Genomic DNA, 23,552 nt, shown 5'->3' with positions numbered 1-23,552 from the left:
TTCCAAACATCATCAAACCTCAGAGGAAATCACTATATTATGTGAGTGTGTATGTGTGAGAGTGTGTCTGAGCAAGCATGTAAGCGTGCATGTGTGTGCGCGTGTGTGTGTGTGTGTACATATGTGTGTGCGTGTGTGTGTGTGTGTACGTGTATGTGTGTGTGTGTGTGTAGAAGTCAAAAATGGAAGAGAGTACGTAAATTCATAAAAATAAAAATGTAAAGGCAAAGGAGAAAGAAAACAAAATGCAAAAAGAATTCATTCATGTGCACACAAAATGCAGATGATCAGGGAAGGGGACCCTACTGTTTCCCAGTGCTGTCATGACAGCCAAGTTGTTCATGCATAGGACCTCCACCACAGGGTCTGTGAGGCTAATGGTTTAAACCCTGCCAGGCATGGACATTTTTTTTCTACATCCCAAATCAACATGTATGTATGTGTTGGTCAATAAACTAACTGTCCACCAAAGAGATTTTAGATGGACATGCATATGTACACATGTATGTAGTGCATATATTCAATACAATATATATATAGATATATATATATAGATATATATATATGTGGGAGGTGGGGGGGGGGGGTATGTGTGTGTGCATGTGCATGTGCGTGTGTGTGTGTAGGGATTACAAATTTAAAATAATACTTAATCAACTGTCAGAAGAAATGTAATTTCTGAAATTACGTATTTATCAAATACATAACTGTATGGTTAACTGCATGGATTCTAAAATATTCAATGGAAAAACATAAAGGGGATGGGGGGGGGGGGGGGTATGGGGGGAGAACTAACATACTTAACCCTGTGACAATCAATTACAAGTAGATGCAGGTATGCAAATTTGCAACTGAGTTATCCACAAACTAAAAGAGTCCATGCCCTCCCATTTGTCAAAATCAATTATAAAAATGCACTGTATATTGTAAAATGCTTTAAATGATTATTAGAGAAAAAAAAGAAAACCAAAAAAAGACAAAACATACACTGAATCAGGAATCATACAGGAGGAGACTGGGGTAAATGAGACATGAAAAGAAAGGAAATATCTATAACATCTGGAAACAGGGGACCACTAAGAAAATGAAGTAATTAAAATAAAATGATAAATATGTGTATCAAGAAAGCCCTGCAGGTCCCAGAGTGGAATCATGGAAAAGTGAAGTGAACCTTGTGAATGTTTAAGCCCTCTTGCTTCCTTCCTTCTCCCCTTTCTGACACACACACAAACATACTTTTTATAGTATTTGTACAACAAGTATACTATGTATACTATTCATGGTCTTTATGTTACATCTTCAGTTTTTCTTTCACAACAAAAGCTGTGTCCTCTAATGTCTTTCTTAAATTCAGAGAAACAAGGTGACATAGAAACCAAATCATATTGCCCAGCAGACCACAACAGTAAAAGGGGCTATCGTCAGCTATAGTGGTCCGCTTTGAGAACCATATCCCTTACAAAATTCTCTTACTAGAAATGGCAGTTTCCTACCGGTACTTTGTACTTGTAAGTGTCATCTCCCACATGGATTCAATTCTATAAGTAGGTGTTTTTCTTTACCTGTATACAATGAAGTCAGCCATAAACCTTTCCATTTTCAAAAATTCTTTTACCTCAAATATTGATTCTAGATCATTAATTTAACCCCTTCAGTGCCAGGGGGAAAACAGAATAAAGTGGTGTTTCAGGTCATAAAACATTATCCAAAACAATAAGCCTTAAAAAAATGGTCTGGAGATACACCACTCTGGACGAACTGTGTGAATTTTCAGCCTTCCAGTGCTATTTCTTTTTTCTGATGACGTCATCAGTGACATCACTATGCAGGTAGGTAATACATTTATGGCAGTCAAGGGGTTTTAAAGAATGTGTTTTGATCTTCTGCATGTGCATTAACATGAAGAAGGTTCAAGCACCAGCATATCTCCACATACAGTGATGGGTAGATGGAAATAAATCATCTTTCTTCGCCCACCAGGTGCTTCTGGATTCAAACTCAAAATTTTCTGTTACAGTGTCAGAAAGCCAAATCTGAGCATCACTCAGCAAGTTTGCCTCTCTTTTGTTCCTTCATTAGTTTTAACTGTACCATAATGTTTCTGATTCCAAACTCAGCAACATCTGTTTTTGAAGCCTTGTTTGTAAATGGATTGGAAGGTCATGTGAGAACAAATATTTTTGCTCTTCTATACAAATATCTACAGATGACTAAAAAAAAGTGGCAGATGAAGATACTTTTTCACCTTCCATATTCTGCTATTGTGGTTATATTGGAAACTGCCTTTCCTCTTCCTTTCATTTCAATCATAGATACGTGCATACCACCTACTAGCCGCATAGCTTCAGTTTCAAGGAGGAGTCAAAGTGTGCACACTGATTCATATACGTTACAACACATCTCTTTGTTTCTTTCAAAAGAGGAGACAAAGGGAGGAAGGGGTTGCAGATGCCTGACAGTGACATCCAAAAAGACCCACTGAGCCAGTCAGGCTCTGAGAGCCTAACAAGTGCTGAAGGGGGGTGAAAAAACAACAACAACACAATGTCCTCTCAATTAAAAACAGGAAATGATTCATGCCTAAATGGAAGGGAAATACAGAAATGAAACAGCACCAAAAAAAAAACCAAAAAAAAGGAAGAAAGAATCATGCTACAATCAAGACCAGACAGAGAAGGCAGTGACATACAATGTACTGAGTGGCAGGTACAGACAAAGAAAAGCAAATTAAACAAAAACAAAAAAAGATAGTGATCTAAACAAGGTGAAACACAAACACCAATTACCAGAAATATTCACAGTTAAAATAATACTGAAAAACAATGACAAAAGTCCAATAAATAGAAATATTTACTGGGAAAAAAAGGATAAATAAATCCCCCCCCCCACCCTCCCCCCCAAAAAAAGTTTTGTATTTGTATGCTCTTGAATGTCCACTGTCATTCATCAGTTTAATGGTGTGATCTGACTTGGCAAGCAGGGATTCAGGCATGACACAAGTGAAGGAACAATGAAGCTGACACCAATGAGGAGAACAAAGCATGGCACAGATGAAGAAACCCCATTCTAAAATGCTACCAGTCCCTTAACAAGCGAAACAATCAAATCGATTCTCACCTCAACCATATACTATGAAAGGTTTACAGCATACTGAAGATTAGTGTTCATGCATGTCAGTCTTATAAACAGTGATGTAATCTTGGATCAGTGTTAAGCTTTAAAATACTGTAAACACACAAACTTATGCATAAGTTATATCTCTATGTTCAACGTGAACCCAATAAATTTCAGTTTAATCAATGCAGTTTCAATAGTCTTCAATCCAATTACAAGTATTAATTACAAAGAAATTAAAATGAGCATCTGCATTCCAAAAAGAGTACTGTAAGACACATACTGTCGTCAGTGACAGTGCTATCTATCAACATTCAAAAAAGCAGGTAAACTGTATGGTTCTCTGTGTTTTGTAAATTGTCTAGTTAAACACAATTTTGATTACTGATGAATTTTTAGGACAGAGGATATCATGACAAGGTAAAAAAAATTGCTGTACTTTCAGAATGGCTAAGGTGATGCTTTAAAGGTTTCCATAAAACATTCTAGAAAGGAAAATCATATCTGCCAGCAAACATTTGCGTCACTGACTATATAGAATTTCGACATCATAATATGCAATAGGAAATGATACAGAATTATCAATCGAGAATACATAATTCTTTACACACTCACACTCACACACACACACACACACACACACAGAGTCTACAGCACACAACACATAAATTCCACATTTCTACAGATAAGAATTTACAAAAATCAAAATGAGAGAAGACCACAACACTCATTAATATTATTTTCTATAAAAAAAAAAAAATAAAAAAGACAAAAACAACAAGAATGGTCTAACTGAAAAAGAGGACAGTCTAACCAAAGTGTGGCATAATTACAGTAGACACTTACCTCCTTGGGAACAACTGGTTTGGGCGGGATCCATTCTTTGGCGATGTATTTTTTCTGTTCATACTTTGCACGAATGAATGCTTCCAAAGCACTGATAAACAAGTCAAGGAAATTATTTTACACTGGAACACACATATAAGGGTAAAAATATGACACCACAAGAATGGAAACAAGTGATTTGATTGTGATTAGGAACCCCCAAAATGGCATTGTAGTTAACTGTAAAAGCTGAATCAACTGTCCACTTTGAAGATGTCTTTTAAGAATCCAGAATACAGAAATAAAGGCAGTCAGTGAACAAGTGATTAAGTTCTGTGTGTGTGTGTGTGTGTGTGTGCGTGTGTGTGTGTGTGCGAGTGTGTGTGTGTGGTTTGTCACTGACATATTCCATTCGTCTTGCTTGTAAGTCTTGATTATTGTGCCCTGTGTTGTTAATTTTGTTCCCAGTAACCACTTTTATTAGAGCTTTAGAAGTGGAGCACTCTGTAAATGTCTCTTATTATCATTAATTAGGTGCACTTATCTTTGTTGGAAAACAGCTTGTATGGTCACTGATTGAAAACATGTTTCATTTTGTGTGTGTTCACATTAGAGTGTACATATAAATATTTATATATCTGTGTGTGTGTGTGTGTGTGTGTGTGTGTGTGTGTGTGTGTGTGTGCGTGCGTGTATTTGTGTGTGTGTGTGTGTCACTGTGTGTGTGTGTCACTCTGTGTGTGTGTGTATGTGTGTGTGTGTGTGTGTGTTAAAGTGTTTGTGAGACCATCTGTGTGTGAGTGAATGCTTGTGTGACAGAATAAAGAACAAGAGAGGAAAGGCCTTCAAGACTCACTTGTGATGCACTTTGATGCACTTAAAACAAGAGAGGCAAGGCCTTCAAGACTCACTTGTGACTGAGAGTAAAACACACAAGCTTTTTATGTATTGAGCATAATTTCAAAATGTAATGGTTAAGATGAGAAAGATCAGTTTAAAGCAAATAAGTCCCATAGCATTAATTACAGGGTAATTTCCCTTTTTTACTATCTGCACCAAAACGTTTCCAAAATAAATAAAACTTCCATGCTTAGCAAAAGAAGTTCCTGTTTGAACAAAAAATGATAATAATAACTGCTCTTGTTGTTGGATCAGAATATCAGATCAAAGTGCCAAGTTTTGAGAATACAAAAAATATAACAGTAAATGCAGTTTGCATATAATTAGGCTTCATTATTTATTTTTTTTGTGCCCATCCCAGAGGTGCAATATTGTTTTAAACAAGATGACTGGAAAGAACTGAATTTTTCCTATTTTTATGCCAAATTTCGAGTCAACTGACAAAGTATTTGCAGAGGAAATGTCGATGTTAAAGTTTACCACAGACACACAGACACAGACACACACAGACAACCAAACACCGGGTTAAAACACAGACTTGTTTACACAAGTGAGTCAAAAAATCTGTTAAAATGTGTTCGGTATTTGTTATTATAAAGCTTTGGGGAAAAAAAAAAGAAAAAAAAAAAAAGAAAAAAGTCCTGACGGTAGATTCGAACCCTGCGTGTTCGGGTGAGAAGAAACTGTCTTACCCATTACACTATCGTGGCTCCTTAACTGACGTTTGAAAATTTAACATTTAAACATGTTTTTTTAAGGGCAATAAATCGATTGCGGTATTCGCAGTGAGAACGCTGTTTAAATCATATTATTCTGGTGTATCTTGGGCATTCAAAAAATCTTTAAGGGCAATTAAAAATTCTTTTATGTCCGCGATAAAGGAGACGTGGCTATCGCAGCAATCACACTGCAAAATTTAACTGGATCTAGGAAGATGTAAAAGTTTAGTTACATGTACCTGCCGGGAATGTACGACATGGTCGATTCAATTTCTCTTTTATGTTCATTCTAGTTTTATAATTTTAAAGTTGATATGAAAATTGAGTATTTTGTTAAACTAATAACATGTAGAGCCAAGTACAAGTACTTCTAAACGTCATATGAAGTGAAAAGGACTTCATTTTGAGAAAAGTCAAGGCTGGAAATTTTTACGTTTCATCAAGGATATTAACTCTCATGGTTTATTTGATTTTATTGATATTTTTATGGCAGTTCGGGGCATAATCCAGTAAGTGATGAGGCGTTCACAAATCTTTCTCTGAATAAATATTGAACGGTCTCCTTCTCCAACTTTCCATCTCAGTTATCATGTATTGTCGATTGAATATAGGATTGAACGGGCAGGTCAACAACTTGAAACAAAATGGCGTACTTCGTGTTCGCGAGGAATATGAGCACGCGCTTTGAATGTGTATAAATATGTGTACGCAATTGATTTTTGCCCATGACCTTCAGGGCTCAGATCTATAAAGTCCACTCGTAGTATTGATTTTAGTATTTTCCGAAAAAGACCACTTGGGCGAATGAACATATTAAAAGCCCTGTACTCTGAGAGTAAAAACACACAAGCTTTTCATGTACTGAGTATAATTTCAAAATGTAATGTTTAAGATGAGAAAGATCAGTTTAAAGCAAATTAACTCCCCTAGCATTAATTACAGATTAATTTCCCTTTTTTACTAACTGCACCAAAGATATGCACCAGGAATATAACTTCCATGCTTAGCAAAAGAAGTTCCTGTTTGAGCAAAAAATGATAAAAATGACTGCTGTTGCTGTTGTGTCAGAATATCAGATCAAAGTGCCAAGTTTAGAGAATAAAAAAAAATATAAATGTAACAGTAAATTCAGTTTGCATATAATATGGCTTCTTTTTTTTTTTTGTGCCCATCCCAGAGATGCAATATTGTTTTAAACAAGATGACTGGAAAGAACTCAATTTTTTCTATTCTTATACCAAATTTGGTGTCAAGTGACAAAGTATTTGCAGAGAAAATGGCAATGTTAAAGTTTACCACGGGCACACACACACACAGACAACCGAACACCAGGTTAAAACATAGACTCACCTTGTTTACACAAGTGTGTCAAAAAAGACAGTGAGACAGAACTGCAAGAGAAACAAATTTACAAGTTTCTATTTCTATAGACAAGACAAGACAAGACAAGACAAATGGTTTACTGACTTAAGCCTTGCTCATATCAGGGGAGGGGGGAAAGGGGAAATCAAAAGCACCAAAACACATGTAAAATGTTCTTCCACACTCTCCGATAAACACATATGCGCACACACTGAGATGTTCACAAAATGGATATGGACATGGACGAACTGGTTTTCGGTTTACATATCTTGGAACATATGGCCATCAGCCCAGGAGATACGGAAATAAACAGATAATAAACGCTAAATTACTTAACTGGTTGATCTAAATTTCAAACTGTGATAAATGTATCGAGCAATATCTGTCATATATTTACGGTCGTTAAGAATTGTCAGCTGCTGTTTATTTGGATCTTGCGCAAATTTCAGAGGAAGGTATTTTGATCTTATTGCTTCATTTGAATGACAGCTAAACAGAAAGTGAAATTAATCATCAATATGTCGTTTACATAAAGGGCAACATAAGTCCACAGGAAGGTTTGTGGAATAGCGAAATTTATGGATTCTTTTATCAGTAATGCCTAATCTGAATCTGATGTAAATGTCCCTTAATGCCTTATTCTTAATGTACTCGAAATACGGTTCTTATGAAAATTCAAATTTTCTATATGCAGAATATCGCTCGTGTTCCTGGATCCTACTACACCATCCTTGTTTCCAACAGTCAATCAATCGCTCTTTGAAGACACGTAAAAACTAGGTTACATTTTGTACACCTTCGTTCTGCCATACATAACCAAATTCATACATGGCAAGTAAGTTGCGACTATCTGATACCCAGCATTTCTTATTATTATTGTCTAGATTTACAAGCACAATGTAGGCTTTCTTAGGCAACCTTTCAGCTGTCATTCTTGAAAGTCGCAGCCAGTATCGGATGGCATTTGTTTTTGCATCTATATGTAATGGTACTCTTCCAGTTTCACCATAAACCATATCATTTGGTCTTCTAGGTGCGATGTTTAATAATTTTTTTCAGAGCGAATGTGTGGGCTTTTTCGGAATGGAATGTATCTAAGGTTCCCCATATTTCAGATCCATATAATATAATAGGATTTATTTGGGAATCAAACATGGTGAAAAAGATGCCAGGAGCAACATCCCCTAATTTCCACAAGGTTCTGAATATTTCAACTATACCTAATTTTGCCTTTGAGGTCTGTTCTTTCATAGTGAGCGACAAACTTAAACAAGTAGTTAACCAAACACCTAAATATTTGTATGAGTTAACAGTTTTCAGCACAACCCCATTATAAAACCATTTTTCATGGTTTGAAATGTAACCCCCATTTCTGAATACAATTATACTAGATTTATCTAAATTAACTGATAGATCAAGAGTTTCAGCATTTTTTCTCAGTAAGTCTAACTGATGCTGAAGACCTCTCACTGTGTACGACAATAAGGCAACATCATCTGCAAACAGAATGATAAACAATTCAATAATGTCAGGATGGAGCTGTACACCATCTTTGCCATTGTTAATTATGTTAAGTGATAATTACCTGCGAAGATCCCTTCCTTCTATTAAGAAAGGGTGAATACCGTAGTCGCACCTTCTCGCCACGTTAATGTGGGTGTTTCCTCAGGGGGACACGGTGCAGGTTGTTTCAACAGACACGGCACGGGAGCGAGCAACTGGCGCTATATCAAAACTAGATCTCGGCCTCTCCAATCAAGGAAAGCCGCAGCTAGACCAGTCTAGCATGGAGAGGGATGGGCTCCGCCATGCTTTTCTGCCCAAGACTCACCGCATGAATGACGACCACTACTCAACCCATACCGGCTCGGTCGTCACCCGGGTCAACAAGGACCGCGCCTTCCATTGCAAACCAGGGTGGAGGTGACAAATGTGCTACTGGTGGACCACACAACAACAAGCTCCGGGCCAGGAACAACATCTCTATTGGCACGTGGAATGTCAGAACACTAAGGACGCCAGGAAAATTGGAAGAACTGACACATGCAATGAACAAATATCGCTGGCACATCCTAGGACTCTGTGAAACACGATGGAAAAACATCGGTGAAATACCCACACTTGAAGGCCACAGACTATTTTACAGTGGTAGAGAGGACAAACACGAACATGGAGTAGGGTTCCTGATCCACAAAGACATTGTTAACACTGTCATGGGCTGCCGACCAATATCCAGCAGGCTCACTACCATCCGCCTGAGGGCATCCCCATTCAACATCACCATCATACAAGCATATGCTCCAACATCTGATCACAGCGATGATGAAGTTGAGGAGTTCTACGAACAACTACAAGAAACCCTTGATCAGACACCAAAGAAAGACATCATAGTAGTACAAGGTGACTGGAACGCCAAGATCGGAGAAGACTCCTGGAAGGGCACATGTGGACGATATGGTAACAACGCTACAAATGAAAGAGGTTTGAGACTCCTGGAATTTGCCTGCTTCAACAACCTGAAGATAACAAACACATTTGGACCACACAAAGCATCCAGAAGATGGACATGGCACAGCCCTGGAGGAGATCACCACAACCAAATAGACTACATCATGGTAAAGAAGCGTTTCCAGTCTAGCGTGAACATTGCCAAGACAAGAAGTTTCCCAGGAGCTGACATTGCAAGTGACCACGACTTGGTAATGATGACCTTCAAACTCCAACTGAAGAAAACAAGGAAACAAAGCTTCTCAAGACTGAAGTTCGACCTGGAAAAATTGAAAGATCCTGAAGTACAAGAGGCATTCCAAGCCATGATTGGTGGGAAATTCGCGCCACTCATCACTCTCGATGCAGATGACGCCGACCTGGATACACTCGTAAGCGACTTCAACGCAGCTGTAACTGAAACAGCCCAAACAACTCTTGGAAAACAACGCATCAAAAAGAAGCCCTGGGTCACGGACGACATCCTACAGCTGTGTGACAAACGTAGAGACCTGAAAAAGAAAAAGAATGAAGAAGAAGGGGCAAAACAGTACAAAGCAGTTAACACCGAAATCAAGAGAAGCATGAAGAAGGCAAGGGAGAATTGGATTGAAGGAAAATGCCAGGACATAGAGGAAAACCTGACAAGAAACAACAGCAAGAAAGCCTACCAAGTTGTGAAAGAACTTACCAACACAAGGCAAGGTAGAACTATGTCCAACATCCAGACCAAGGATGGAAAATGTCTAACAGAAGAACAAGACATCCTAAAGCGATGGACAGAATACTGCTCAGAGCTATACAACATACAGACCACAGGTGATCCAGCAATACTGAATGTTCCACCAGCCACTGATAACAGTAATCACCCCATACTCCGTGAAGAAATAGAGGCAGGTATAGCATTGCTGAAAAAAGGGAAATCGGCAGGAGTGGACAACATCCCATCAGAACTGGTCCAAGCAGGGGGTGAAGTTATGATAGATGTGCTACTGAAAATCTGCAACAAGATCTGGCAAACAGGGGAATGGCCCACACCGTGGACACAATCACTGATCATCACCCTCCCCAAAAAGGGCAATCTCCAGCAGTGTCAAAACTACCGCACCATCAGCCTGATTAGTCATCCCAGCAAAGTCATGTTGAAGATCCTGCTTAACAGACTGAAACCACAAGCAGAAAACATCATTGCTGAAGAACAGGCAGGTTTCAGACCAGGAAGGAGCACAACTGAACAAATCTTCAACTTGAGGTTGCTATGTGAGAGGTACCATCAACACCAACAAGACCTCTACCACGTCTTCATTGATTTCAAGAAGGCATTTGACAGGGTCTGGCATGCAGCTTTGTGGGCTACCATGAATCTGTACAACATCAACGCCAACCTGATCAGACTGATACAGCACCTCTATGACAAAGCCACCAGCGCCGTCTACCTCAACAATAGCATCGGGGACTGGTTCAGAACCACAGTCGGAGTGAGACAAGGCTGTCTACTCTCCCCAACACTCTTCAACATCTTCTTAGAAAGAATAATGACTGACGCACTGGAAGAGCATGTAGGAACAGTCAGCATAGGCGGCAGAACAATCACAAACCTACGTTTTGCCGACGACATTGATGGACTGGCTGGAAAAGAAGAAGAACTGGCAAGCCTGGTCAAACATCTAGACAAAGCCTCCACATCGTATGGAATGAAAATCAGTGCGGAGAAAACCAAACTGATGACTAACAACACCAACGGCATCAGCATTGACATCAAAGTCAACGACGAAAAGCTTAAAACAGTCCACAGCTTCAAATATCTGGGAGCAATCGTGTCAGATGAAGGATCTAAACCAGAAGTACTCTCGAGAATTGCCCAAACAACAATGGCACTCAACAAGCTGAACACCATCTGGAACAACAAAAACATCGCTCTCAGCTCAAAAATCAGACTGATGCGTTCCCTGGTTATATCAATATTGCTCTACGCCTGCGAGACTTGGACCCTGACTGCAGACATCGAGATAAGAATCCAAGCTGTCGAGATGAGATGCTTTCGTAGACTACTTGGCATCTCCTACAGAGACCACATCACTAACACGGAAGTGAAGAACAGAATCAAGCAAAGTATTGGACCCTACGAAGACCTTCTGTCCATAGTGAAAAAACGCAAACTTAGGTGGTATGGACACATCTCCCGATCATCTGGTCTTGCCAAAACGTTCCTACAAGGCACCGTACAAGGAGGCAGAAGAAGAGGACGGCAGAAGAAGAGATGGGAAGACAACATCCGGGGGTGGACAGGCTTGACGCTCGGTGACGCCCTGAGGAAATCAGAAAACCGTGAAGAGTGGAGAGGGGTGGTGGCCAGGTCAGCAGCGGTGCCCCAACGGTCTGAACCCAGACTACGGGAGAGGTGAAGGTGAAGGTGAGGTGATAATTCATTTATAAGCATTGAAAACAGTAGTGGACTTGTAATTTCACCTTGTTTCAAACCTTTCTGACAGAAAAAGAAATCTGTGAGACCTGTGCCATTTCCACATCTTACACATGCTTTTACCACTTTGTACATATTTTGGATGGCCTTTAACATTCTGCCACATACAGTTACTCCATTTTCAATCAAAATTGGCCACAATTTTGCATGGGAAATTAAATCAAAGGCTTTGGAAAAGTCAATAAATGCTACATACAGTTTTTTGTTACATGTTAGATGTTTCTGGACAACAGCAAATAAAGTAAAAACAAGATCAATAGTGCTACGATCTTTTCTGAACCCCGCTTTGTTATTCCCCAATGATATCATTATCTTCAATCCACTTAACCAGACGTTTATTAAGAATATAACTATAAAGCTTACTACATATATTTAAGAGGAATATTCCTCCGTAATTGTTAGGGTCATTAGAGTTGCCGCGCTTATGAAGTGGCTGTATGATTGCTTGTGTCCATGAATCTGGATACTGTCCTGATGAAAAAACAAAATTGAACAGATTTTCTAAATATGGTAATATCCAAGCAACTGAATGTATGAATATCTCTGGAATCAGGCCGTCTGGACCGCCAGCCTTGCTGCGTTTAAGATGATTAATTGAATCAAGAATTTCTTCCCAGGTTATATCAGAGTTCAAATCAATTAGCTCTTGAGTTTCGTCATGGTAATAAATGTTGTCAGTATGAACTGTTGTTTGTGACTCTAGCGCTGCTTCGAAAACATTAACAAAATGCCTTTGCCACTCGTCTTTTGAAATGTTTCCTAATCTGTTCTTTGATTTATGTCTGACATTTTTCAGAGTGGACCAAAATAGTTTAGGGTCTTCTGTAGCATCTGACCCTTTACGTCTCCCAGCAGACCCTTTACACTGGTGGGGGTCTGTTCTTTTGAGGAGAGAGAGGCCTCAGACCACCAGAGCTGAGTGGTGTGCTGTTGCCTCTTCCAAAAGGGACGGAAAGGGTTTGTCAAGCCAGCTTAACCACTGGTGCCTCCATCGTGGTGATGACATCGTCTGGAAGGGCAACACGCACACTCTGCTTGCCTGCTGTATTTTCGAGGACAAGGGTAGCGGGTGTTGGGTGTGGGCTCTCTCTGCTCCTGTGGACTTGACACCAGACTTGGAACTGGCCGTTATCAGTGTTATTCACTGCACGAGCGTCACATCTGACAATGGGACTTGTCTGATTTTCCGTCCAACAGTTCAGCTGTTCTTCTGCGCTTCCTGTCTTGTCCAGAGTAATGAAGGAGTGATTTGGACTGGATGTAGGTTGGGTTGAATTTCTAGGTTCATCCGTGGTAACCCTGTCGTCGTTGTAAAGGTGACCGATTGGCTTGACTGTGTCAGCGGAGTGTGCTTGAGCAGCTTCATGTACATTTTTTCCATGAGTGTATTGACCTACATGACTGGACATAGAAGAGTAGTGTCTTTGTTCCAGTGAGCAGCAGCGGTACCAGCTGTCATCTCCCTGTCCTTGGCCAGTGTCACCACTGTACAGGGGGCCGTGATAACTGCGTTCAGTTTTCATGGATGGTCTTCCCGAGTCTCTGCTTGTTGGTGTGTTGGACTGGTATGCATAGTGGTCATGGTGAGTATCTCTCTGTGGGGCCTTGTACATGGATGTTCCACTGAAATATTTTTGATGGCCGTTTTGCAGTTCTGTCTCAATCAATTTCCCATTGAAAAAGAACCCTCTTCTTTCTTCACGACGAATATCAGCCATCTGTGATGACCAGGTAAGGTCATTTGAAATTTTGTATCCAGCTTTTCTCAGGTTTGCGCGGACATCTTTCATCTTTAAGAGAGCTATCTTGTCTCTCCATTGAGCAAACGTGACAAGGACTGGACAGGGTTCATTTCCATTTGTACCAGCCCCAATCCTATGGGATTGTCCACAGCAGAGAAGGGGATGCTTGGGTTGCACAGATCGTTCAAGATGTCAATAACTTTTTGTGCACTTTCCTCTTCTGTCTCTTCTTCCGATTCCTGGATACCATAGAATCTAAGGTTGTCCTTTTTGATAATTTTCTCCAGACGATCGACTTCATCTTGTAGGTATGTTACTTCTGCTGTAAGTGCCTGTTCACGTTCCATTAGTCTGTTTTGTTTTTCAAGAATACTGCTTAAACGTCGCTCACTTGCAGTGACTCTTGATGGTATCACATATATACCACCACATGTTTTCAATTTGGCTGACATCAAAATATGGACCTGGATTTAATTTTATGTCACCACAGAGAACGAGGAATAAAGAGGTGGAAGGACCAGCGTAGTTGTTGAATACATCAATAGTCTCTTTTTTTGAATGAAACAGTTGCTTTTGAAAAATGTCTGCTGTTGACACTGACCTGTGGGTGGGAAGAGTGATGACACAACAGCAAGAGTCGCAGCTGTGATGTTTCAACGACAGAAAGTCTTTCACGAAGCGCTGTGTGCAATCGGAAATCCCGCCTGACTGAGACACAAACAGACAGCCCTTCACTGACAACAGGAAAACCACCGCACAGAAAGTACTTAGAACAAGTCGGTAGCTCATGTCTGTATAGAAATTCCAGTTCGAAATTGCTGTTTTCTTGGACGAGAACATTTCTTCTCTAATATTTTCATAAAAACTGCATGAAAAGATCCAGTTTGTTGACGATGAGCTTCTGCGTTGATGGGCATAATTCAACATAGAAAGCTGAACCTTTCTTTCCTTTTCTTTTCAGTGCACAGTGTTCAGTTTTCTGCAGAGCTCACATGGGCACGTCCGTTCACCTCGACGGTCGGAAAGCAAATCTATTTCTATATAGGGAGTAGAAATGGATGAAGTGAAAGAGAGAGAGAGAGAGACAAGAGAGAGAGTGTGTGTGTGTGTGCGCGCGTGGGTGTGTTGGCTTTTGTGTGAGATAAAGTGTCGGTCTGTCCATCTGTGAGAGTATGAATGCTTGCATGACAGTGTGAAGAAAAAAGAGAGTGAGATAAAACTGCAGGAGAAACAAATCTAATTATATGGAGAGAGCAGGATGAAATGATAGACAGAGAGAGAAAGACACAGACAAACAGAAAGACAGACAGACAGACAGAGTGTGTGTGTGTCTGTGTGTGTGTCTGTGTGTGAGTAAAAAAGGACAGTAATACATACAGACATATATGCAAGACAAACCCATATTTACATGTTTCTCATTAATAGCACAGTCTGTCTCTACAATTCGTTGTGGCAATGTCAGTGCATGAGCATACAATTTATCATGTTGGCATACTGTCCTGCACAGCTGTTACTGGAGAACAGTGGTGACTGCTATAACACCTAACTTGCCACAGAGGAGAAACACTGCATGACCTTTTCAAAACAAAGATACAAGTTGACATTACAAAGCAACCAAGCCAGTCTAATGAATGCAGCAGCCAAAGTCAAATTTTATAAAGTCTGCATCATGGGTTGAGTGACTATATTTTTGTAACACTGAAAACTTTGTGGCCAGGCTTCTTAATACCGAAACAAAGGGAAAAAAATAACTTAAAAAAATCACCAAATGCTATATCAAATGTGCAAAATATAGAAATAGGCAAATACTCCCATCCATACTGTATGTGTAAAAGATTTTGTTCACCTTTGTGGCAAATTCTCCATGCTTCAAGTCTAACACTAATTACAGACAAGTTTTCTGTTTTTTGGGTTTTTTTCATTGTGTCTATTGAGGTTAAAAACATTATACCGTATATCCTTGAAATGAAAATCAAATTTTAAGGCCTTTAAGTTTAGAGAACCATCAAGGACCATGCTCATTTCTACCTCAGCACACAAATGTTTCTTTTTCAATGGTGCTCAGTGCAACAGCTGCAAATAATAATACTGAACGATCAACAACAACAAAAAAAAGGTTATCATTGGCATAAGGTTTCAATGGTCTCTACATGGATTCAACAAAAAATCATGCCTGTCAAATAACATGAAAGACATGTGCAGTGGTGGTCTAGTGATGATGTGTCTTCCTAGGAAGCGAGAGACTGAGTGCTATCATCAAATCCCATACTTGACAGTATTTTCTGCCCTCCACTAAAGCTATATCGATGGACTAGTTTAAGATGACAGGATAAACTGCGGTCCCATATACAGCATGTACTTAGTCCAAATAAAAGAACCCATGGCACCAATGTAGTGTCCCTGGCAAATTCTCTAGAAAAATTAACTTTGATAGGAATACAAATACACTTCCAGGCATAGAAAAAAAGTGGCGCTGCACTGTAGTGACATGCTCTCACAGGGGAAAAAGCCCAAATTTCACAAAGAGAAATATATTGTGACATTTTTCTTTCTTTCCATAGTTTAAATGCAAATTACGTGACCCAAAAGCAAATCTTTCTTTTAATACTCAATGTTCTATTCATTGCAACAGCAGTCAACCAACAGACTAATATCCAGAACAGAAGCTGTCACAGCCACAGTATCTTAATTTCTTACTAACTAAAATAAGGCACACAGTCATGACATTCTATTTCATAGTATCTCATAAATGGAAAATAATGCATAAAGCCATAGTATTCTGTTTCCAAAAAAGGATACGAATCAGTTTGAGGACGACGGAAGGAGTCCTGCACATTGGCTTCATACACTGCACGAGCTCTACTGTTTCCCATTTCTTGCATCATCTATAGAACACACACACACACACACACACACACACACACTGTAAAAACAACCTACAACAGTGACTAATATGTATATGACCCACTTTCAAAAGGTGCCATCAAGACCCCTTTAAAGTCATTTTCAATATAAAACAAAGCAGACTAATTTTTTCTATACTTAAGGCAATTGGTTACAATGTTCTGATGTGAAAAAGATAGTATCTCAAGCGCTTTTTCCAAAATCTGCATCTGAAATAGGTACGTCCAAAATTTAAAAATTTGCAATAACTTTCAATTACTTGCCATAGTTAACACAGACGGGATTGTATCAAGCATTATTCAATCAAAATCTGGTCTATAGATGTTTTAAGAACTATACTCCTGACAAATGATGTATTTTAAGTCATTCTTTTGATGATATCATGCCCAGAAGGTGGTCACGTTAGCATACCAAACGTGTACAGTGTAAACATTCACACTCAAAGACACCCAGAAATAGCAGAAATTTGAATTTATATAATCAATATCAAATACATGAATAGCATTCATTAAGTTGACAAAAGAATGATTGTAAGCAAAAAAACCTGAAATAAAGAAGAAAAACATGTTATTTGTGACAAAATCAGAGCGTGACACCAAACATTCAAAGTGTCACAGTCACATTTAACATTATACCATCCAATATGCAGCAAGCATTACATCAATCAGTATTTATCAACATGCTGAGTAGATGTTGTGTAGCAAAGACACCTTCCTTCATAAATATTCCATCTGAACACAGATTGTAAGGTATATCTTCTCTTTTGACATGTTAATTGTGACATTACCTGTCTGTGACACAAAATTTGGGTCTTTGTCTGTGTATATATAGAAATTTAATTAAGAACAGATACTTGTAATTTGCTGATTAATATCAGATGCATGAATAGCATCCATTAAGTTGACAAAAGAATGACTGTAAGCAAAACAACTTGAAATAAAGAAGAAAAACATGTTATTTGTGACAAAATCAGAGCGTGACACCAAACATTCAAAGTGTCACTGTTACATTTAACATTATACCATCCAATATGCAGCAAGCATTACATCAATCAGTATTTATCAACATGCTGAGTAGATGTTGTGTAGTAAAGACATCTTACTTCATAAATATTCCAAATGGAAAGAGATCACAAGGTATAATTTCTCCTCTAGCATGTTAATTGTGACATTCCCTGTCTGTGACACAAAATTTGGGTCTTTATCTGCGTGATGTAGAAATTTAATTAAGAACAGATACTTGTAATTTGCTTATTAATGTCAGATGCAAGAAAAGCATCCATGAAATTGATAAAAGAATGACTGTAAGCAAAAAACTCAAAATAAAGTAGAAAAACATGTTATTTGTGACAAAATCAGAGTATGACGCCAAACATTCAAAGTGTCACAGTCACATTTAACATTATACCATCCAATATGCAGCAAGCATTACATCAATCAGTATTTATCAACATGCTGAGCAAATGTTGTGTAGTAAAGACATCTTACTTCATAAATATTCTATCTGAACAAAGATTATAATGTATAATTTCTCTTTTGATATGTTAATTGTGACATTACCTGTCTGTGACACAGAATTTGGTCTTTATCTTTGTGAAATATCTATGTAAAATAGGTAAATCCGTTGCATTAATTATTAATACTGAGAACTATGTCAAACACATATTACCAAGTACAAATGAATAATGCCCATAGGTTAAGAAAGTTGGGGAGTAGGATTACCATGTTATTTGTAACACTTTATCTGTGACACCAAATGTGAGTGTGCTAAACTCAAAAAGTAAATGCTTCTGTGTGTAAAAGATTAATGTCAACTGAGTCAAACATGAACAACTGTGGGCAAATGAATTAAGTCCATGCATCTGAAGGCTGGAGTGGGTGACAACATATTCTTTGTGGCATACTCTATTTGTGACAAAGATGAGTATCTTTCTGAGACAAAATGTTCAGCCTGTCTGTATGAAAGACCAAATATTCTATAGTATGTATGTAAAACCGGTAATGTTCAAGGATTGTTAAGCCCAAGGTTTGGGCAGGGTAGTACTGGAAACTACTTGAAACAATTGTACACTGCAGGCTACTGCTTCTCCACCACAGAATAGAATTGTTTGCTTTGCGTTCACTTTGAAGCCACAAATTCCATGTGAACTGGATCTTCAGTGAACATGGACAGAGGTTCCCAGGAATCAGCAGTCTTTGTTGGCCAGATATACACGTTGTTTTTGCCAATCTGTTGCATGAAATGAACATACACATGTGGCTCGTCGTTTTCATCAACTGGCTCTGCGATCTGCTTCGCCTGCAACAGTAAAAAGCAAAATAATAACAAAAACAAATTATAAAATGACATTTTGATATCTTTTTAGTAACCAGTAATACTGCTATAACTTCATAAGTTGTTTATGACATGATTTTTCTCTACATCATTGCAAGAATGGACTGGGATTGACATTCTGAATTTTTCAGTCAGTTCTGTCCTGGAGAGTTATTTCAGTGGTGTCAATGTGTGATGCAGTGATGTCCATAAGGACTAAGTGTACCAGATGAAAAGATGCATCATCACTTGAAGTTGACTTACCTCACATATGTAGTGACAGCCATCTCTCCAGCGAATTTGGTACAGTTCACCCAAACGGATGGCACTGAAAAATAAAAATAACGTATTTAATTGAACATTGTCCTGTACACGTGTGAAAAAAGTTATATGTTTAGATATACTGTGGAACACAATTCTAAAACACAAATATGCACACAGAATAATTGTCCTGACAATGCAAATCACACACACACACATACAATACACACTCACACACAGCTTTCATTTGCAGCCTATTTTCTTTTGCCCTTCTGAAAACTGCTTTATATTGCACTGACCTTTCAAAATCACCACCCTGCACATTTTCTTCCGGTGTGGCTGTGCTAGACGTCTCACCATTCAGCTTCTCTGAGTCCCTATAAATAAAAAGGTGAGAAAATTAATTTCAGAAAACAAAACAAAGCAAACAAACATAGGCATATGTACATTCTTAAATGACATGTGTATAATGAAGACAAATCTATACAAATATGTCAATAATGAAGACAAATTAATACAAAATATGTCAATAATGAAGACAAATTAATACAAGTATGCAAAAAATATATTCTGTGCAAAATCATTCATACATTTTAAATCATTTGGGAAAAACTCACCTGTCAATATCATTCGCTGCAGACAGTTCTGTCTTGTCTTCCATGAATGCATGGTTCAGCTCCTCAGACACCCTGCGATGTAAATAAAAAAAAAGTAGGCATTAATTAAATCACCCAATTTTATTCATCTGTTTTCATCCAATTTCACTGAATGATAAATAATTAAGATGGTGTCATTTTAGTGTACAACCAAATGATATGCAATTAAATGTTTAAGTAACTCTCCAAAGGTGTGCACACCCCATCAAGAATAAATATCTGGGGAAAAAACAACAAAGAAGAAAATCTTAACACAATATATGTATGCTGATAAAGTACTGTCTTGCATCATTTAAAAACGTTACAACTGCAATTAATAAATCATGTTGTGTGTTAAGTATAAATCTTATTAAAGATATATTACCTGCTGGAATGGCAGCACTGCTGTTTTTCCTGTGCAAGAGGCAGCAATGGAACAATATGGTTTGCCACCCAGAATGATTCCACCATGTCCTGCCTGCTCGAAGACCACATGATGGCCTCTGTCTTCTCAGCAGTGCCTGAGGATGGCCGGAACTTTCTGTTCATCAATGTGAAGATTGGCTCTTCACCAAGATGTGGATATACAGAAAGAATGTTGGAATTTGTAATGTTTGCAGCTGCAAACATTTGCCAGGCACCACAGTATGCACCTCTTCTCCTCACAGCCATTGTTTCAGACTGATAAAATTCCTTTAGTTTTTCTGGATCAGATAAAACTGATCCATCAAATGGAATTGCTGCGAACAATGTCAACAGTGGCAAGCAACTGTCCAATCCACAACTTTGTTTCAGTTTCTCAGGATCAACATAGTCATCTTCATTGATGACAAGATTAATCACCATTCTAACACGGATCTCTGTGTGGTTGGCCTCAGTCCCTGACATCAGGAAACTCAGGCTTCTGCAAAAGCAGTTGCCATCACCTTCAACTGTGATGGGAACAAACTGTTCCACATAGCATGCTGGTAACAGGGAAACTGCAGTTGCATCAACTGCAATATCATGAACAGGAGACATCTCAAACATTTTCCATGTGCTCATTTGAGGTTCCAAGATTGTGCAGACTGATCTCAGTTCTTCAAAAGTGGAAGCCCTTTCTATTGAAAGTTGGGCCTCTTGGAAGAACTGTCTCCGACTCCTGTTACTGGACTCAGGCCTTTGATAGGAACCCTCAACTTGGATAATGTCACAGTCAGGAAGATCAAGACTGGGATGGGACTTTTTGCATTTCTTTCGTAATGGAGTCTTCCTTTGGGCCTTTTCTTTCAAAGTGCAGAATTCCCAGGTTCCAGTGAATTCGCTGTTCTTGCAGCCTTCTAGTCCTGCAGTGCAAAACTGGCAAAAGCATGACCGCAGTTTCTTCTGCATCCTGTTCAGGGCTACTGGCCTCAGAGCATGTAAATTTCTTGTTCCAGGCAATGTTAGAAATGAGTCTGAAGTTGTAGCCCGGCTTACATCTCTTCCTTGAATTTTTTCGAAAGACCTCAGCATATGTTTGCAAGCAGCTGATTCATCTCCCACTACCTGGAGATTCTCTGTACAAAATTTCAGCATGTCTCCAGCATTTTGAATTACTGCATTGCCAGACTGAACTGCTCGGGTGGCAACATTTTTGACTACTCCACATGAGTCACACAGTGACTTTCCATGATGAGCACCAAAAAAATGGCGTTCAATTTTCAGTGCAGAATACTTTTCTGCCAGTTCAGTCAGATGAGCAAATGGCAGTCTGCTCTTGTACTGACTGCTACAACCATCACTGAAAATGTAGATGGACTTCATCTTCTTCTCAGACAAATGTTCAATCACCCAATCCATGACGACTTTTGTAAAAGCGGCATCATGACGCATATCATCTGACAGATAAACAATATATTGAGTGACTAATTCACTGCAGCCTGGCTTCTGACATCTGTAGTGAAGGACGCAAGGGTGTACCGTTACCTGTCGGTAGCTCCAATGAGCACTTTGGACTTCGTTTTGAAATTTGCAGAGATAGTTTTCTGCAAAATCCAAAGTGAGAACAGCAGCCTCATTTGGAAGAGATGCAATCAGTGACTGGTATTCTTTCCTTTGCCATCTTGCTGTTTTTAAATGTCTTGCCAGGCCTTGCATTTCTATCTTTAATTCCTCTATCATTTTGCCAAGTGTCCCATGTTTAACGACTTGATCTTTTCCTGACTGGGCTGTCTTTTCCCAGCGAAACCAGTGGATTTCATCCTCAACTGCTTCACACAGTTCTTCTTTCCACTTGTTTACAACTTTTTCCACTCCACACTCAGTGCATTTTCTGTCAATACACTTTCTGGAATACTCAGTTTTGCAGAGAGTTGCCCTGACCAGTTCATCCACATTCTTTGGTCGCAGAGACACAAGTCTCCTATTGAGTTTTTCAATTTTCAGCATAGGATTTACACATGTCTCACAAAGACATTGTTGGAAGGCTCTGCTGCTTGACAATAATACATGTTTGGGTCTTCTCCTTGAAAACGTGGTCAAAGAAATCTTGTAGTTTGGATGTCTTGAAATGAACTCTTTGTGAAGATCAGCAACTTTCTTGGTCAATACCTTTTTCTGCAACCTGTCATTGAAGCTGGCCTTTACAGACATCCTTTTTGCTGGCAGATCAATTGCTTCAGCAATGTAAAAATTTTCAACTGCTTTGTCGTTGACACTGGGGTTCCTCATATAAGGTTGCCTATATGTCTCATCCATTTTTTTTCTGTGCAACAGTTTTTTCACAAACTGAATTTTGAACAAAGACATCCTATCTCGTTTTGTTTTTATTTCCTTCAAAGTATCTTTCAATAATTTCAAAATCCTGACTGGTCTTTTTTCAGCTGCATCCACAATGCAGTCTCTTGTTCTATGGATATTTTTCTCATCTTTCTTCTGCCTATATTTTTCCCTGCGCTTTTCTAACTCTCTGCGCTTTTTTTTGGCTTGACATGTTTGCTCTCCTCTTTCTCTGTCGGTCTCTAGCCTTTATTCTGGCTTGTGATGTTTTCTCTGTGTCAGTCCTTGTATGTGGTTTACTCATTCTGCCATTGTTTTTTCCACTGTTTTTTTCAGCTCCAGACTGAATAATCATTTCTTTCTCTTTTGTTTTAAGTTTTTCTCTGCAACAGAAAACAACAGCAAGGTGCTTTCTCATTTCCATATGCTATAGTTTACTTCTATCACATGGGGTATGTGCATGTTTGTACATAAAAAAAATGTGGCACAGTAATAATATACATGTACATACTTAAATTACTTTGCAAAAGATTGAACAACAAAACCAACTATACATATATTTAAACTTTGAACACTGATCAGTAATATTAGTTATACTATCTTTTCACATATGTTACAATATGTTTTCTTCAAATGTCTTAATCTCTTTATTGTAAATCAAAACAATACATCAGATTTTTTTCATAAAACCAGGAATTATTCTCCTGAGAAAGTTCTTTTATGTACTTTTATCAATTACTATACAGTACATAATATACCATATCCTTATAGTTATACTTATAGCATATGAATATATCATCAAAATTGGCAAAGTGTCTGTCATGCTGTGCATACAATTTTTATCTAAAGAAAAAGACAGAAGACTATAGAAAAACAAACCGTCTTTTCTGCTGCCTCAATCTTGCTTTCTCCCTGTCAGCTTCTTTCTGCTCCTCTGATCGGTTCTGGCGCCAATGCTTGCTATTCTTTTTCTTCCGTTCCAGCAGATCATTATACTGGTCTTCATCGTTCACTTTTAGCCGCACCAAGTATGAAGCACACCTCTCAGCATTTGTTTGAATAGGTGGCT

The 23,552-nt window shown here is 38.7% G+C and overlaps 3 protein-coding genes across 3 annotated transcripts in view; all 3 read right to left on the bottom strand.

The window, feature by feature from the left end:
* LOC143280325 (uncharacterized) overlaps positions 1-23,552 on the bottom strand; it is an 86,291-nt gene that overhangs the window by 58,630 nt on the left and 4,109 nt on the right. The window contains exons 3-4 of the mRNA XM_076584960.1: positions 16,431-16,516; positions 3,961-4,051 (exon numbers count right to left, since the gene is read on the bottom strand). Coding sequence (XP_076441075.1) covers positions 3,961-4,051; positions 16,431-16,516 — 177 coding nt within the window. The remainder of the gene's footprint in view (positions 1-3,960; positions 4,052-16,430; positions 16,517-23,552) is intronic.
* On the bottom strand, positions 17,033-23,425 carry LOC143279994 (uncharacterized). Its single transcript, XM_076584401.1, has 5 exons — positions 23,363-23,425; positions 19,727-19,798; positions 19,409-19,486; positions 19,113-19,176; positions 17,033-18,833 (listed from the first exon to the last, which is right to left on the bottom strand). The coding sequence occupies exons 2-5, from the start codon at positions 19,768-19,770 to the stop codon at positions 18,654-18,656; spliced, it is 366 nt and encodes a 121-aa protein (XP_076440516.1). The 5' UTR covers positions 19,771-19,798; positions 23,363-23,425; the 3' UTR covers positions 17,033-18,653.
* LOC143279993 (uncharacterized) lies at positions 20,065-23,496 on the bottom strand. The gene has a single exon (XM_076584400.1). The coding sequence runs from the start codon at positions 22,511-22,513 to the stop codon at positions 20,126-20,128; it is 2,388 nt and encodes a 795-aa protein (XP_076440515.1). The 5' UTR covers positions 22,514-23,496; the 3' UTR covers positions 20,065-20,125.

Source organism: Babylonia areolata, chromosome 3, assembly GCF_041734735.1.
Source record: "Babylonia areolata isolate BAREFJ2019XMU chromosome 3, ASM4173473v1, whole genome shotgun sequence".
NCBI classification, from domain to species: domain Eukaryota; kingdom Metazoa; phylum Mollusca; class Gastropoda; order Neogastropoda; family Buccinidae; genus Babylonia; species Babylonia areolata.
The sequence above is the reverse complement of the archived record's forward strand: the minus strand, read 5'-3'. Positions and strand labels throughout refer to the sequence as shown.